Genomic DNA, 17,769 nt, shown 5'->3' on the forward strand with positions numbered 1-17,769 from the left:
TCATGTCTGGCTGGGGTGGCTGTGTAGGCTAAAGTCATGTAAGTTGGCTCTTAAAGGATTTAAAGGTGAGAAGACGTCCAACAAAGGGATTGTGAGCAGATGGCGGTAGGAAATGGGCAAAAGAGATAGAGTTAAAAGAGAACTCAGAAATCTAGTTTTAATACAACCTCCCACTAAATGTAGGAATTTCATCTGATATCATGGTGGTAAGTGGCTGAATATCTCATAAAGGGTCCTGTTCTGCTTCTTAGATGGTCTAACTTGATTGGGGACCCTCTACCCCGACTCCTCCATAAATGAATTCATTTCAAAATATTGAAGATTATGTAAAAATCACTTTGATTTTTAGGAAGTTGTTTCTCTGGCAGGTACTTTTTCCAGTGTTTGCTGCTTATAAAATTTAACAAAATTAAATACTCAGGTTTTGGTATGAATCACAATACCTTGTAAACTATATTTAAGATTAAAAAAAAAATTGTAGTAAAGTACACATAACAAAATTTACCATCTTAATAATCTTTACGGGTATAGTTTATTGGCATTAAGTACATTTGCATTATTGTGCTACCATCACCATTAAGTACAAGACTCTACTCCTGAGATTTTCAAAACTTACTACTGCATGCAAAAATGTCAGATACATTTTAAATGAAGCTATTTACATTTTGAACATGTGACAAAATTCAGACTGGAACTTAAAATCAAGTTATTAACTAAACTTTGGGGCTTGGTGTTTAATGATGATTGTACAAACCACGGGCTTCCCAAGTCAGAATCTAAGATCAACATAAAAACCGTGATCATTCTTCTCTTAAAGAGAGAGAGAATTCAAAATGCAAAGTTCAGTTTTGCAAACCCAGAAAAGATAGGACTTTTGGCAGGATAAGAAACTAGATACTCTTCTGTCACTGGATAAATCCTGTGAGAAGTCAAAGAGGTGGTAAAGAATCAGACTGGGGCCTGTTCCAAGCCATCACAGTAGTGCGTGTTTCTTATCTGTGGGAGCCACCCTCGCCAGAAGAAATGGTTTCAGTTCATGCGGTGGTTGCTCTTAACCGGCAAAGAGGCAGCAGTGTTCCCAATCTCCTGCTAAGAGTTCATTAACTGAAAAGCAGTGCAAGGTAGAATTTGAACCCAGGGTTTCAGGACCTAAGCCCAGTTTTACTTCTGAGAGAAACTCTTCTCTAAAATCATAATCTTCTCTATCTTGATACTCCTCCAGTGGCTTCTGCAGTTGAGACTTGTCAGGACACTTATTTTTCTCAAACACTGCCCTCTGCAGGTGGTTTTGTTCGGAGGCTATTTCGGGAGCAGCTGCTGAAGCTTGGGAAACAGTTTCAATGCGTTCTGTGTTGTCACTTCTATAACTTCTTCCACTGAGACCCCTTTCACCTGGGCAATATATTCTGCTGAAATGGAAATGTTCTGGGGCTCGTTCCGTACCTGAAACAGAACAAAGAGACACTGAATCAAACGTGACGCTTGACAGAAGCAATCCTTGGAGACTGTGGATAAAAGATGAAAACGAGTAGGTTAAAACAACTGATGGGTTCTTGCCTTTTTTTTTCTTTTTTTTTTTAAGGGGGTGGGGAGAAGGCCCTGAACTTCAGCCTGAAAGCTAAGGCTACAACACTGATTTTAAGTCTATGCTGCTCTTGAAACATAGGGCTCACAATACCCTAGGGCAGGGAATTAACAACTGAGGTCCCAGAACCTTGCACGTGAAGCAGTCTGCACAGTGGACACTTGGTGACCTGACCGAAGCACTAACTGTCCCTTGGTCTGCTCCTCAAGCAAGTGCTTGTAAAGACTGTGCTCTGCTGCGTGGCCACCACACCCCACAGGCTGCAGTACAGTTTGATTCAAGTAACACCATCGTGTGTCTGAAGACTAAATAGGTTATGCACCCGTATTTCACTGATTCTAAGATGCATTTCTCCCCTATCTTAACGTCTCTGAAACTGACAAATATTTTACTGACATCCAATGGCATGTGAAAGTATAATTGGTAGTGTTTTTCCCCTTAAGGGTCCATCTTCAATCACTGGCATTTAGATATGATGAAATATATTACTGTTGTTATTATTTACTCAGGATGATAATGTTCAGAGGAATACAACTGTTAAGAGTAAAAAAAACAAAAAGCCTTGATAATGTAGGCTACTAAAAAAACAATGAAAAATGTGCACCCAGATTTAGGTTCAAGGACATTCTTTATATTGTGAACAACATGGTTTGAACTGTGTGGGTCCACTTAAACACAGATTTTTTTCAATAAAAATTACAGTACCGCACAATCCAAACTTGGGTTGAATCTGTGAATGCAGAACCATGTGAAAGAGGGCTGGATCCAGGGTGTAAAACTGAAGACATCGAGGGCAGATAGATGCGGACTTTCCACGGTATGGCACAGGGCTGGAGAAGGTGTCAGTACCCCTAACCACTTCGCTATTCAAGAGTTAACTGTACCATGTTGGAAACAAACAACCTACATGGCAATATCTGGTTAAATGTACTCACATGCTGAAATTTATATAGTAATTAACCAGGATGAGGAAAAGTGTTTATTTATTGATGAACACATATGTTCACCACATAAAAGCAAGTTATGAGATGATGTGTTAAGGTTAATTCTGTTTTTATGAAAAACATATTATGTGTACATATATGAATATAAAAAAGTGTGGAAGGACATAAGAACCTGCATTTATTTAGTGCTTATCGTAGGCAAGGTTTTGTTCTAAGTTTTTCATGGAATTTCTCATTTAATCCTCAAAATAACTCTAGGAGATAGGTACTATTATTATTACCATCCTTTTTTACAGATAAGAAGGGATCCTAAACAGCTAGTAAACAGCCCAATTGAGGTTTCAACCTGAGCAATCTGACATCAGAGTATATACTTTTAACCAGTATACTATAGTGGTAACCTTTCAGTGGTAGATGGTTCTATTTTCTTATTATTTTCTGTGTTTTCTATTAGTCTAAGATAAACACATCTTACTCAACAAAAAACACATTCACTTTAAAAATTCATTTATTCAATAAATATTTTTGAGTACCTACTGTGTCTTCCCTTCAGGTAAATATAATTTATAATGGTAGCAATATTTATTTATTTATTTAGGCTGTGCTGCAAGGCTTGTGGGATCTTAGTTCCTAGATTAGGAATTGAACCTGGGCCATGGCAGTGAAAGCACCAAGTCCTAACCACTGGACCACCAGGGAATTCTTAGCAATATTGAAAATATGATTCTTTATGGCCTATAATAACAAAATGTAGAGCAAAAATTTCATAAATCTATGACTATATCAATACATACATGTACTGAAAGACATTGAGGCTAATTTTAGCATGCTAATTAAAAACAGGAAAATGAACATTTATTGAGCATTCACTATATATCAGACACACTGAGCACTTTCATATACATTACTTCATTTAATCCCCACTGTAATACTTCAAAGCATTTTACTATTATTTTACCCACATTTTATAAATGAGAAATAGTTTCAGAGAGATTAAGAGACTTGACCAAAGTCACACAGCTAGTGGGTACCATCACACACCAGATCTGAATCCAGGTCTTTCCGACTCTAGACACTGGGGTTTGTTTTTTTTTTAACGTTTTTTTTATATTGGAGTACAGTTGATTAACAATGTTGTGGCAGTTTCAGGTGTAGACACTAAGCTTTTCTACTATACTGGTCTGGATTTCAATATTACATAAACTAGGTTGTGACCCATAGCAAATAATATTCTTTGGAGCACTACTGCCATATTTGGAAAAGACCTGATGAAATTTAAGTCAATATAACCTTTCAACCTAGCACTACAGTAAGATTCCATTGTATTTACTCTGTAAGGAGAAACACAGCTAAATTGAAAATATTTCAAATGAAAGATACACTAAATAATGTAGAAATAGGAAAATCATTTACCTGTTTTTCTGGTCCCAGTGCAGGGGAATCCGTTTCTAAGCAAATTGAAGTTAAAGGCAACTGTTTCACAAGTTTCTGCTTCTTAGAGAAAAGAGAAAGCTAGTAAGTTTAAAACATGAGAAGTAAAGATAAAATAAGGAGCATTAAACCTACCTGGCAATGCATTCTATTCGGCAGGAATTTAAAACTCATGCCTGAACATTCAACTAATAAATGTCCACTATGTTCTCATCATTCTACACTAACAGATTTAAAAAGACACATTTTTGGGAATTCTCTGGTGGTCCAGTTGTTAGAACTCTGTGCTTCCACTGCAGGGGGCCCAGGTTTGATTCCTGGATGGAGAACTAAGATCTCACAAGCACTGCAGTGTGGCCAAACAAAAAAAACATTCTTTGCCAAAAATTATCTGAAGCCTCTAGGAACTCAAGAGAGTAGCAACCAAGAGCAGAAAATGAGGTACATCCAGCAAGAAACCAAATATCTGGTATCACATGCTCACTGAAAGATCCGCGGAGAGATTTCTATTGTTTCTCCACCACTACCATACTCAGGGTTTCTTCCTGCTGTTCACTTTAGGTCAGTCAAGGTTTTATGTTTATAAATCCAAGTTCATGTGCATATTTTGAATTTTAGATTAGGAAATAGATGGTTTTATATTCTGTTTATGATTTTGCCTGGATTATAAGGACGTCAATTAACTCAGTTTTACACCAAGAGCAATTCTCTTGTTGCCACTGCACTTTTTAAGATAAAAAACGGAAAGGAGATACATGATGCAGAGTGGAACAATGATAAAATAAATTATTTTAAGAGTAAAATTTCAGGGCTTCCTTGGTGGCTCAGTGGTAAAGAACCACCTGCCAATGCAGAAGACACGGTTTGATCCCTGGTCCGGTAGGATCCCACACGCGAGGGGCAACTCAGGCCGATCACCGCAGCTAGGAGCCTGCACTCCAGGGCCTGGGAACTGCAACCGCTGAGCCCGCACACCCTCAAGCCTGTGCTCCCCAACAAGACAAGGCACCTCGAGGGGAAGCCCACAGGCTGCAGCAAAGAGTAGTGCCTCGCCCACAACGAGAGGAAAGCCAGCACAGCAACGAAGACCCGGCACAGCCAAAAAAGAAAGAGTAAAACTGCAAAAGCACAGGAATATGTATGCTCGTGCACTGCTGGCAGACAAAAATTAAACTGGTATAAATTCCTCAAAGGAAATGTGACAATTTAACCACATATCTAAAGATACATACCCTTTTTCTTAATGGTTCCATTTATATACAGTAACTGCAACAAAAGTTATGTGAACAACTGTGGATGTGCAAAGCTATTCACTGAAGTGCTGTCTGTTAACAGTGAAAACTAGAAACAATGTAACCTTTACTTAAGGTAATGCTTAACTAAATTAGGTACATCCATATTGTGAAATAATAGGTAATTATTTTAAAGAAGAAACAGGTCTATGTTTATAGATACAAAAAATATCCATGAAGCTAACTCAAAACAAAAAGAATATGATATCTTCGTATTTTATAAGAATCAGATGTTAACAATGATTGTCTCAGTGGTAGGACGAGTTGGGTTGACCGGAAATTTGTCTTTTTCTGAAGTGTCTCTATTTTCTATAATGCACAAATATTATCTTTAAACTTAGAAAAAATAACAGCATTTTAGTTTAGAAACGGAAATGATAGCACTGCTAAAAAGTACTACTGAATAAGAAATTTCTCCATGAATGGTAAAAGTAGGAAAAATAAAAGTAATCTTGGATCAACTATACTTCAATAAAAATTAAAAAACAAAACTAAAATGCTAAATTGGTAAATAAAAACATAAATTTGGACTATTGCCTCCCCTGAGTCTTAAAAGGCTGGTTCAAGGGTTAATGATAAGGAAATGTGAAGATATAGAAGTAATGAATAGCTGTTGGGTTGGAAAACTGGTTAACAACTTAGAGTACAAATCAATCATACAGGAGAGTTACCAAATTTCCAGTTCCCTGAAAGATACACACAGAGGTCTGACACACATTCCTAAGTTGTTTTTACAGGAAGCGGACCGTCACCAGATGAAACTGCTGACCTCAAGCATGTAGATCTCAGGCCATTTGAAACCAGAAGATTGACTGATGATGCTTAAAACTGTATCTTGATGTCAACCAATTCGAGCACTGGGTACAAGCTGATCACATGCCCTGCAGCCTCCTCCCTCACACGGCCTTTAAAAACACTTTTCTGAAAGCTATTGGGGAGTCAGGTCTTTTGACAATGAGCTGCCCAGTTTTCTTGTGTGTGGATCCAATTTATCTATTTTTTTTCTTTGGTGATTAGTGCTTTTGGTGTCATGGCAAAGAAAACCACTGCCTAATCTACGGTCACCAAGATTTGGATCTGTTTTCTTCTAAAAGTTTTGTAATTTCAGCTCTTACATTTAGGTCTCTGATCCATTTATGAGTTACTCTTGATGTAAGTATGAGGTATGGACCTAAGATTAATTTTTGTAGTGAAACCAGAACAGTACATAACAGTACAGTACCGTAAAAATTACTGAACAGGAAAAGTTCACAGCAGTAAAGTGAAAGTTCCTATTTTAAAGTGTTATGCCACAAAGTGTAGAACCAAGTTTAATGAAAGATTTTACCTGCCCACTTCTTATGATAGAAGGAGGAATTGAGAAGAAGTATCCGGCTTTTACCCCTTCCATGGCTACAGATGGCCGACCGTCAAACGCATGCAGCAACACTTTGTCAGCACCTCTCAAAAATTAAATCAGAGTGCATTTTATTTCCTTAATGAAAGGTTTTCCCACTAATCAAATTGAACAACACAGACTTTAAGTAAATGTTGGTCACTAGAAGGTTCTGTGGTTTCTAAAGGGTAGATAAACGTACAGTGTTCAACCAGTAGAATAAAAATAAATTCTTATTCTGCAGAATAAATTATATAACATTGAAACAAGTTTTAAACAATTATTTAAACTTCCCATTCCAACCTTCTTGAAGTTTGTGAACTATCAAATTATTGTTCCTAATAGATCTTTAAATGGTTAAACTGTCCTTAAGAAGGATGCTAGTAGAAATGAGGAACTGAATGATTAACAAATTCAACAGTACACACACACATACATATGTACTGCTCTTACTTGATCCAATTAAAAAAAATCTTATTTTACTTGATCTAATTTTTCATTCGCTTTATCCTCGTCTGACGAACATTACAATCACACTGAAAACCTTATAAATAGTAGGCTGACTTGCAAAACCATCTTAATTGATTTCCATCACTACCCTGGCCTGCTCTCTTCTCTTTAAGAAAACAAATAAAGATGTCTTTTTCTATGAGAACATGGACTAGAATTGTCAAACTTAAACATTAGGCACATTTTTCTCAGGAACCTACATACCTTGCTCATTTAAGAGGCTGATGGTAGGTCTTCCGGCTGAGCGCGAGTGAACATTTCTGTTGAACAACAAAAAAACTTCCTTTTAAGTATTTACTATGAACATTTTATTTTTGATCTATTAAAGTAGTTAAGAGAAAAAGAAAAGTAGAGCTCCATTTCAGGAGAATCATTATTTATCACTAATGTGCTTTAAAACTATTAATATAGAAAGATGATAATTAACCTACAAAGGCAAATTTAGTCTTTTGGCTAATTGGACCTGTCTGATTAGGACTTGTCTTTGCTCTTCCTTCTGTTCATCAGTGCCAGCAAATCTGGGGGAGAAATCCAGTCCAACCTATAACAGAAAAATAAAACAGAATCACGTTTATGGTTTAATGAACCCCCAAAAGCAGATGATGGATACTGTCCAAGAGAAGTATAATGCGAGTCATACACTCAAGCCACATACACATCTTTACAGCTTCCAGTAGCCACGTTAAAGACACTAACAAGAAACAGGTGAAATTAACTTTAATAATATACTCTAAGTCACAGTTCCTAAAACATTATCAATATATTACAGTCATTCATATCATTATCTAAACACATAACCAATGTAAAATTACTGAGTTATTTTACATTCCTTCTTTGAGGTACTGAGACTTTGAAATCATCTGTCCATTTTATCCTGATACCACACATCAGTTTGGGCCAGTCACAATTCAAGTGCTCAACAGCTGCATGTGGTCACCACACTGGACAGTAATGATTATAAAGGACTGCTTCCCTTGATACTATTTTGGCATGCACTGCTATAAGCTATATTCTGAATGTGTTATTCTTATCTTTTATCTTTACAAGTGGAATTACCAAGTGGTAAAATGTCTCACAACTTTAAATTATTTAATAAGTTTTTTATTATAAACTCTAACCTATTAATATTTAAAGTATGCTTGTACATACTATTTCAAGTAACCAGAGAGATGGCCTTTTTTAAGCAAAAGGAAAAAAAGCAAAGCATACTGAAATGTTAATAAAGCATCCATTAACAAGGCCATGGGGAGGTGTTCTATTGTTTTATCCCTAAGTGCTTTTGCTTACTGAGGAAGTACTGACAAGTTGTTATTCAGCTGAGCACGGTGAACATAATTATCTAAGTCTGTTCTAATCACCGACACTGAATTAGGGACTGCCTTCATGTATCACATGGAGGTCTGAATTAGAAATCACTTGATCAGCTGGTGGATATTTACCTCTCCAATTGCCAATAACTGATCCTTATAATTCTCGATAATGGGCAAAGCTACGTCCAAATCCTGGGATGAAAAAAAAAAAAGTAAATTCATTCAAATAGGAGAGAGGAATGTCATAGGTTTTGTATCAACACCTATTATATGCCAGGCACTATGCTACGCTGGGTCCTTTACATACACATCCTTTACCCAGTTGAGGAACTAGGAATGGTAATCCTTCTATAATGGTGAGTAATTCTAGCTGGAAATTTGAGCAGAAATGTCCCATACCCAATTAGTTATAAAAACATTACTTCTTATGAAGATTCCCACTTCAACACTTCCTTCTGTCTAGGAGGCATTTCCTGGTATTTAGGAGGAGTGATCTGGATTTCCTGGAATAGCTGAGCAAGAAAAAACAAAGCCACTCACCTTGGGGAGTCTGGGAGTACGTTGCTAAATTCTCCTCTTAGGGTACGAATGAATGACTTGTGAATTTTAACAGTGATAATCCCAAACATCTTTTGCACTATTTTCACTGATTTCATCTTTATAGTTCTGCATACCCTATTTTTGTCCTAAAGTTTCAACAATATAAATACTAAATATCACGTATATGGCTGTTTGTCAACTACTGAAGTAACTGTATAGTTAATTCCATAGTTTCCATATCACTATTTCCACTTAAAGAGAATTTTCCCTGCAAGGGTTTCCTTGTAAGAGAAAAACAAATAAATGGAAAACTTGGTTCTAGATATTTTAAATTACTTTGAGGATTTCAGAGTATGTAAATTCAAAGTATTTCTAGTGAGAATAATCAGAAAAAGAATTAAGAAAAGGGAGGTAAAACAGATGGTCGAGGAACAGGAGAAGATGTTATATTATGCCTCGAGAGAGAAAAGAAGATGAGGGAGGATAAATCAAGGCCTTACAATTCCAGTAGACTCAATGGAGCAGAATTAACGTTGTCAAGAGGAGCTAAGAGTACATAACCCTAGTTATCAGAGAAGGTGTCTGACAATAGCTGAGTAGGTCAGTGTCAAGAAAACATCTTCTGTATCAAATGTTCAAACTAATCTGTGTGTCTGTGACCTCAAAGGGACTGGAGAAGTTGGAGAGATTACCCAGGAAACGTAGCACACTTAGAAACCTTAAGACAAAGAAATTACACATTTGGATGAAGACCAGATATAGGGAAAAAAATCTTCCTGGGTATATGTATTACCTATAAAAACAAGGAAAACAAACTTACAATGAGATTATTTCAATTCCTTGTGAAATAATTTGGAAGTTTCTGGCAAGTCAAGGATAGTAAATTGTTAATAGAAATACTACTTCATACCACTAATATGTATAAATATATGTGGTCTTCATCATTTTAATAGATGTAAAAATATTTCAAAGGACATTCATAGGTCTCTTTCTGACTTTAGCTCTATTCCTACTTCCTCCATAAGGTCTCAAGTTCCTTAATAGCTAGTGGTTCTATTGTGGGGTTTTAAAATATTCTATGCCTTTATACTCTATGACTGGGAATACTGCAAATAATGATTCACCATTTACAAACGAGGAAACTGAGACCTGGCAAGTTTAAGTGCCACAGATCGCAGAAGGCAGCAGGCCAAGTCTCTGACTTCAAAGCTCATGATGTTTCCACTATGCTGTTCAAAGAAGGAGGGAGAGAGAAGGAAAGGAAGGGCAAAGGGGAGGGAGGAGAGATTTATTCTGACTTAAAATAATTAGAATATTTTTTATTTAATAAAGAAAATATTTAGCCTTTAGAACATTTAGAACTGGGGTCAGGCTTGTAACAGAAATGAGTGAAGTGGGTTAAGTAGGGACAGGAGCCAATGTATGGCTCAGTGGGTAAAGAATCTGCCCAAAATGCAGGAGATGCAGAAGATGTGGGGTCCAATCCCTGGGTGGGGAAGATCCCCTGGAGGAAGGCATGGCAACCCACTCCAGGATTCTTGCTTGGAGAATCCCATGGACAGAGGAGCCTGGTGGGCTACAGTCCATAGGGTCACAAAGAGTCGGACACGACTGAAATGACTTAGCACTCATGCACATATAGCTTATAACCCACATTTTCTATAAAGTTATATTTAACATTGTAGCATCATATTTAACACTGTATAAGTTAACTATTTATTTTTGAACTGCTAGGCTGTTCCCTCTTTTTCTCTATTACAAATAATGCTGTAATAAACCTCTTTGTGAAAGAAGATAGAATTTCTTTCTTTTGGATTATTGCTTTAGAATAAAAATCAGAAAGAGGAGGATTACTGAGTCTAAGGGTAATACCATTTTTTATGGCTCCTGTTTTATAAGACTATTACCTTTAATGTGACACTTCTTTGGTCTTCTGGTGAAACTCCTTGAACTGGGTGAACACCCAAGCATGGCAGGACAAACCCATTATACCTAAAAATGTAGAATGAATTAAGAAAGCAGGATTATTAGACTAGGAGACAATGTTACTCTGAAGAACAAGTAGGAAAGAATTTTTTTAAGGCTGTTAATGTAATTTTTTCCCTTCTCATTCTCTTTAAAAATGGATGATCTTTGATATTATAAACATGATACCATATATGCATCCTTATTAGCAATTCTATTTCTTTATGAGAAGTAGCACCTTTCTGAAAGCTGGATAATCTTTTCAAACTCTCCTGAATGTTCAGCGACCACGACAAGAGCCATAATATTGGCCTGAAACAAACATGAATAGAATTCAGTTATAGTCTCAAACAATATCCATCCAATACAACTAAATAACAATTTAAAGTCTTCTGTGCTTTTAGTTATCCTTGCTCCCTCACACTCCATCAATAGCATCATAATGGCCATCACTAATTAGCTACATATGTTTTGGACATATGTTCAGTGAGTATAAATATCACCGCATTTAATCTGCACACCCTTCTGACATAGGCATTGCTGTAATCCATTGTTTGGATCAAGAGACATTTGGATGGAGTCAGATAACCTGCCCAAGATCATTAGGCCTGTGTTACTCCAAATACCACACTCCTAATTAAACTGTGATTGTGAAACATGGCTACACATAAAAATGGCAACCATTTCTATAAGTTTGAAGGAAGACCACAAAACGCTATTGTAATGAATTTCATAAATGCTTCCCAAAATTAACAATTTTCCTCCAAACAAACCCAAAATGTTTCAGAAAACTTTTATAATTTTTCCAAGATCTTCAGAATAATGCTAATTTAAGAGCTGACAGACGCACCGACCTGTTCTATATAGCTGGCATGCCTGGTGTCTGTGGGCATGTGTCTTGGATTCAGACTATCTTGTCTGTATCACTTTACTAGTGATGCATCTTTGGACAAATTAATCTAGGCCTTAGCTTCCTCTTCTATAAAACAGGTAACGGCTGCCTATAAAATAGTAGCTTCCTTAGAAGGTTGTTGAGAAACATTAAATGAGATAATGTACAGAATGGGTTTAAGTTCAGTGCCTGGCACATAGCAAACAACAGATGCTGCTTATTGTTAATGTATTTTTTACTGAAGCAACATCAACATATTATACCAACATTTCAAGCTATCTTAGATCAAAATTAGTAGGAAGATAAAAACAACCAAAAAAGAGCAAGTATAGCTATTGGCTTACTTTCTTGGCTTTCTCCAGCACATCATCCAGATCCTAAAATAAACATAAGTAATCATGATCATTTTAGATGGATAAGTAACTATCCTTTGCTTGTGTATACCAATGCAGTTGAGGCACCATAAAGACTGACAATGATGGCAAGGAACAGGGTGGTGAGAAGGGCCTAGCTGACACACCTTCCATTTACTCTCTCCGTAAATTCTGGCTTATGTTCCCACTCTACTGGAACAGAAACTGTTATTGTCAAATATAAAAGACAGTTCTCTGTCCCACTCTACCCTTCAGCAGCATTAGAAACTCCTCACTTGTCTACTCTTTCCTTCCCCAAATATTTTCCACTCTTGGCTTTTGCAAATACTTCTCTCTAGCTGTCCGCTACTTATCAAGTCTCCTTGACTGGCTCTTTCTCCTCTGATTTCAGGACCATAGGCTTCTCTTCCTGTACTTCCTGTTAAGTGATCTCATTACTATACTCATTATGCCAGTGAGTCCCCAATTTTTATCTCCAGCCTGTAATTCTCTTCTGAACCCAAGATTCACATTTTAAAATGACCATATGACGTTTCCACTTGGATGGACATCAGGTTTCAACATGTGCCAAGCATAACTATTTTCTCCCCAACAAATCTGTTCCTTCTGCCTGCCTTCTCCAATCTGTTTTCCCTCATCTCAGTGAACAGCACCACCATCTCTCTCCAGCATCCTCCAGTTCCTCCTCTCCCTCTCTCTGCACATCCAGTTCCTCTTAGTATGTACTTTAGAATCGATCTCCAAAATGTAACTTGAATTCATCTGCTTCTCTCGCTTGCAACTCCCCTGTAACCTCTATCATCTTTAGTCTCAATACTGCAAAAGCCTCCAAACCGGTTTTCTAACTTCTAACCCTTGCTTTCCTCTATCCATTTACCACACATCAGCAGAAAGGTTTTTAAATGGATTATCAGATCATGTCTCTCTCCTTCAACCACCCACCCACCCACCAAACCGTTCTACAGGATCCCCATTGTGATTCTAATGAAATGCGAATTCGTGCCTCACGTATCCTACGCAAACTTCTTCAGTCCGATTTTATGCTTCTCTCTTTTTAACTCATCGGACGCCACCCAGCCTTTCGATAGCTTGAATGTGCCAAATTCTGTCCTGTCGGGGGGCCTGCAACCCGCCTGCTTTCCTCACCACCATGCACCCACCGCTTTGTTCTTCTTCCGCAATTTAAGCGTCACCTCTTGAGAGGTTTACCCGCCAAACAGAACCGCCTCTTCTTTCTCTAACACTAGCCTCTGGTTTCCAATGTAGCAGGTAAAACACGTTGACATTACGCGTGGAACTTCGCCCCCCCGGGAGGATAACTCGAAGGGTAAGGACAGGGGCTGCCCCGCTCCCACGGGCCCGACCTCGCCCTCACGTACGTGGTCAAAGTCCGGGGCGGAGAGGTGGCAGTGACAGTCCACCAGCCCTACGCCCACCGCCCCCATCGTCGCAGCCACCGAAACCCCTGGACTCGCCGGCGGAACCACAGCCGGAACCCGAGTGCCGCGGCGGGCTGACTTTCCGGCCGGACGAGGGCTCCTTCCTCCCGGGAAACCCGCCCTTCCGCCCTCAGAATTCCCGCCCCCAGTTCAAGTTGGAAAAATGGAGCGGGCCCTTCGGTCGGTGGCGCGTTCTCCTTGTCGGGACGTGGGGAGAGTGGCCAGGACAGAAGACAGGGCCTCGGTCCCTGCCACATACCGAAAAGACTTCCGTGTGCGCTGCACTTCGAAGCGGGCCGTGACGGAAGTGCTAGAACTGTGCAGCAGCTTCGTGCAAAAGCTCGGGGACGCGCTGCCTGAGGAGATTCGGGAGCCCGCGCTGCGAGATGCGCAGTGGGTACGGGCCCAGTAGCCATCTCTTGTCTTTTCACCCGCTTTCTCCACACCCCGGTCAGTGGTCAGGAGGAGCCCACGGCCGGCTTTGTCAGAGTTTAACGGTGCCCGGGAACGCGAGGGAACGAGATAGATGCTGGAGGCAGCCGGGTGTTTTAGTTAATTTAGGCCAGTGCTGTCCGACCGAAAAATTCAAGGCGAGCGATGTATGTCACTTGAAATTAAAAGGAAGAAAATAGGTGAAATTAATTTTAATGATATTTATTTTAACCAACTGTGTCCAAGATACCGTTTTAACTTGTAATAATTTTTAAAAAAGGAACAGCTAGTTTACATTCTTTGGTTCATACCAAGCTTTTCACATCTGTCTTAAACCTGATGTCCTTTTCCACTAGCTACATTTTAAGGCCTCAACAGCCACAAAGTGGCTGGATTGTCCCCTCTTTGGACGGTGTAGACGGAGACTCAAAGGGGAATCCTGGAAGTCAGTCACCAGGCTAGCTTTTGGTCTGTCTTTTTGCTTGTTTTTAGAATATCTCGTGAAAAGAGCGAAAACATTTTCCTTACGAGTCTAAAGTAGATAAGGAAGCTTCCCATTATAAACTTCACTAATATCACACTGACCCTTATAACTCGTTTCCCCTTCCTTTTTCAAGTATATTGCAAAGCTGTGTAGAAGATGAGGTTTTTTTGCCGGGCGGGGGCAGGTGCGGGGCGTGGTGGGAAGACACAACAAATTGAGGGATTTGTGCCAGTCTGAAGAAAGCACACAACCTATTTATATGCAGGGGAAAATGTTAAAATGTTTGTAATGCAGTACAGTTTTACTGACCACAGTACAAACAAAATAAAGTTTAAGTGGATGAAGAATGTAAGAACACTCCCTGGGTTGTGATTCTGTGTTCCAATATTGTATACACTGACTTTTATATCATTCCCCCCTTGCTAGCAAGGGAAGGATAGAGACATACCTGAGGACATTTTTAGTAGTAGTTTGATGGGAGAAGACTTGTTTCTTTGTGTAATGATCTTAGAATTTACCCCTTTCCAGGAAGTGCTAAGGTACTTAGAACATTAATTCTCCTTATAGGAAAAGAGGAACTTGGCTTAACTGATTATACTTTATTAATGGATGAGAAAGTAAATTAGAAGATAAAAGATGTGAAGATTTAAACTACCAAGGGAATTCACTTGTGTTTTAGTTAAGAAAACAGATAAAAGGTGGAGGCTTCAGTAATGTTGCCTCTCTATCTAAAACCACATAATATAGTAACATTTTTTGTGATAATTTTTTTAAAACGTTATTTTATTGAAGTATAGTTGATTTACAATGTTGTGTTAATTTCTACTGTATAGCAAAATGATTCAGTTATACATATATCTGCTTTCTTTTCCATTATGGTTTATCGCAGAATATTGAATATAGTTCTCCGTGATGTACATCAGGACCTTGTTTATCCATTTTACACGTAAAAGTTTGCATCTGCTAATCTCAAATGTCTAACCCATCCTTCTCCCACCCACCTCCTGCTTTGTACCCACAGGTCTCTTCTCTATGTCTGTGACTTTGTTTCATAGACACATTCTTCTGTGTCATATTTTAGATTCTACGTATAAATGATACCATATATCTTTCTCTATTGGGCTTCCCTCGCTTTAATATGGTAATGTCCAAGTCCGTCCGTGTTGTGGCAAATGGCTTTATTCCATCTTTTTTGCGGTTGAGGAGTATTCCATTGTGTATGTGCCACGTCTTTATGCTTTCTCTGTTGGTGGACATTTAGGTTGTCTCCATGTCTTGGTTATTGTAAACAGTGCTGCAGTGAGCACTGGGAATTGCATCTTTTAAAAAATTTTTAAAGTTATTTAATTAATTTTGTATTTGGCTGGATCTTCGTTGCTGCGCGAGGACTTTCTCTACTTGCAGCGAGTGGGAGCTACTCTTCAGTTGCTGTGCTTGGAGTTCTCTTTGTGGTGGCTTCCCTTGCTGTAGAGCCCTGGCTCTAGGGCACGCGTGCTCCAGTAGCTGTGGTGTGTGGGCTCCGTAGTTGCAGTTCCTCCATTCGAGAGCATAAGCTCAGTGGCTGTGGTGCACGGACTTAGTTGCCTCATGGCATGTGGGATCTTCCCAGACCAGGGATTGAACTCATGTCCCCTGCATTGGTGGGCAGATTTTTAGCCACTGGACCATCAGGGAAGTCCTGCATATCTTTTCAAATTTTATTTAGTACTTTTCTCCAGATATATGCCCAGGAGTAGGATGCAGATCATATGGCAACTCTTAATTTTTTGAGGAAATTCCACACTGTTTTCCCTAGTGGCTGTATCAGTTTACATTCCCACCAATCATGAAAGAGGGTAGCATTTATAATTTGTAGACTTTTTATTTAAGGCTTTCAAAAATTAATTAGTTAATTTTGGCCACCCTGAGTCTTCACTGCCGTGCTCAGGCTTTCTAGTGGCAGGCGGGCTTCTCGTGGCAGTGGCTTCTCTTGTTGCAGAACACAGACTTGAGGTGCACCCGCTTAGTTACCCCACAGCATGCGGAGTCTTCCCAGACCAGGAATCAAATCTGTGTCCCCTGAATTGGCAGGCGGATTCTTGTCCACTGGACCACTAGGAAAGTCCTGTGTATTTTTTTCTTTTAATATTTTAATTTATTTATAATGGGTGTAGGTAGTGGGCTGGGGACAGAGATTGAAAATAACAATCCAAAAACAACAGAGATAGAGGATGTGGACAGCGTATTCATTTCCTATTGTTGATATAACAAGTTACCGCACTGAGTGGCTTAGCCATAAGTGAATCAGCCATAAGTATACATATATCCCCTCCCTGTTGAATATCCCTCCCACCCCTCTACCCCACTACACTACACCCCTGCCTTCCCATCCCTCTCGGAAGTCACAGAGCACCAGGCTGAAAGTGAGTGAAAGTGAGAGTCATTCAGTCGTGTCCGACTCTTTGCGACCCCATGGACTATACAGTCCATGGAATTCTCTAGGCCAGAATACTCTAGTGGGTAGCCTTTCCCTTCTCCAGGGGATCTTCTCAACCCAGTGATCGAACCCAGGTCTCCGACATTACAGACGGATTCTTTACCAGCTGAGCCACAAGGGAAGTTACAGAGCACCAGGCTGAACTCTGTGTGTTATATAGCAGCTTCCGGGGCATGTACGATCTTCCCAGACCCGGCACTGAACCCACGTTCCCTACACGTTCCCTGCTCGGGCCAGGGGATTCTAAGCCAGCATCTGCTGTGCACGTGGGAAGGTGTGTGTCAGGGCTGCTCTCTCAGTTCACCCCACCCCTCCTTCCCTTGCTGTGTCCACATGTCCACTCTCTACGTGTGTCTCCATTCCTGCCCTGCAGATAGGTTCATCAGCACCATTTTTCTCGATTCCATATATATGCGTTAATATACGATATTTATTTTTCATTTCTGACTCGCTTCGCTTGTATAACAGGCTCTAGGTTCACCCACCTCAGTTCAGCTGACTCAAATTTGTTTGGTTTTATGGCTGAGTAATACTCCATCGTAGATACATACCGTAACTTCTTTAGTCTGTCGATGGACGCCTGGGTTGTTTCCATGTCCTGTCTATTGAAAATAGTGCTGCAGTGAATATTGAGGTATATGTGTCGTTTTGAATTATGGTTTCCTCAGAGCATATGCCCAGTAGTGGGGTTGTTGGGTCATACGGTAGTTTTATTCCTAG

General features: G+C 39.3%; 2 protein-coding genes across 4 annotated transcripts in view; one reads left to right on the forward strand and one right to left on the reverse strand.

Moving 5' to 3' along the window:
- Window positions 1–1,174: 1,174 nt before the first annotated feature.
- TATDN3 (TatD DNase domain containing 3) lies at window positions 1,175–13,709 on the reverse strand. Of its 3 annotated transcripts, none has more exons than XM_052653847.1 (10): window positions 13,598–13,703; window positions 12,189–12,221; window positions 11,191–11,264; window positions 10,895–10,979; window positions 8,577–8,639; window positions 7,569–7,678; window positions 7,342–7,397; window positions 6,580–6,692; window positions 3,943–4,020; window positions 1,175–1,443 (listed from the first exon to the last, which is right to left on the reverse strand). In XM_052653847.1, the coding sequence occupies exons 1-10, from the start codon at window positions 13,661–13,663 to the stop codon at window positions 1,300–1,302; spliced, it is 822 nt and encodes a 273-aa protein (XP_052509807.1). In that variant the 5' UTR covers window positions 13,664–13,703; the 3' UTR covers window positions 1,175–1,299. The 3 variants fall into 3 exon arrangements, with proteins under 3 accessions (XP_052509807.1, XP_052509806.1, XP_052509808.1); XM_052653846.1 differs by having other exon boundaries at window positions 3,943–4,023; XM_052653848.1 differs by lacking the exon at window positions 11,191–11,264 and having other exon boundaries at window positions 3,943–4,023; window positions 13,598–13,709.
- Window positions 13,710–13,820: 111 nt separating this feature from the next.
- NSL1 (NSL1 component of MIS12 kinetochore complex) overlaps window positions 13,821–17,769 on the forward strand; it is a 43,686-nt gene continuing 39,737 nt past the window's right edge. Inside the window, exon 1 of the mRNA XM_052654088.1 lies at window positions 13,821–14,054. Within this exon, the coding sequence (XP_052510048.1) occupies window positions 13,821–14,054 (234 nt within the window). The remainder of the gene's footprint in view (window positions 14,055–17,769) is intronic.

This window comes from Budorcas taxicolor, chromosome 16 (assembly GCF_023091745.1).
Source record: "Budorcas taxicolor isolate Tak-1 chromosome 16, Takin1.1, whole genome shotgun sequence".
Classification (NCBI taxonomy): domain Eukaryota; kingdom Metazoa; phylum Chordata; class Mammalia; order Artiodactyla; family Bovidae; genus Budorcas; species Budorcas taxicolor.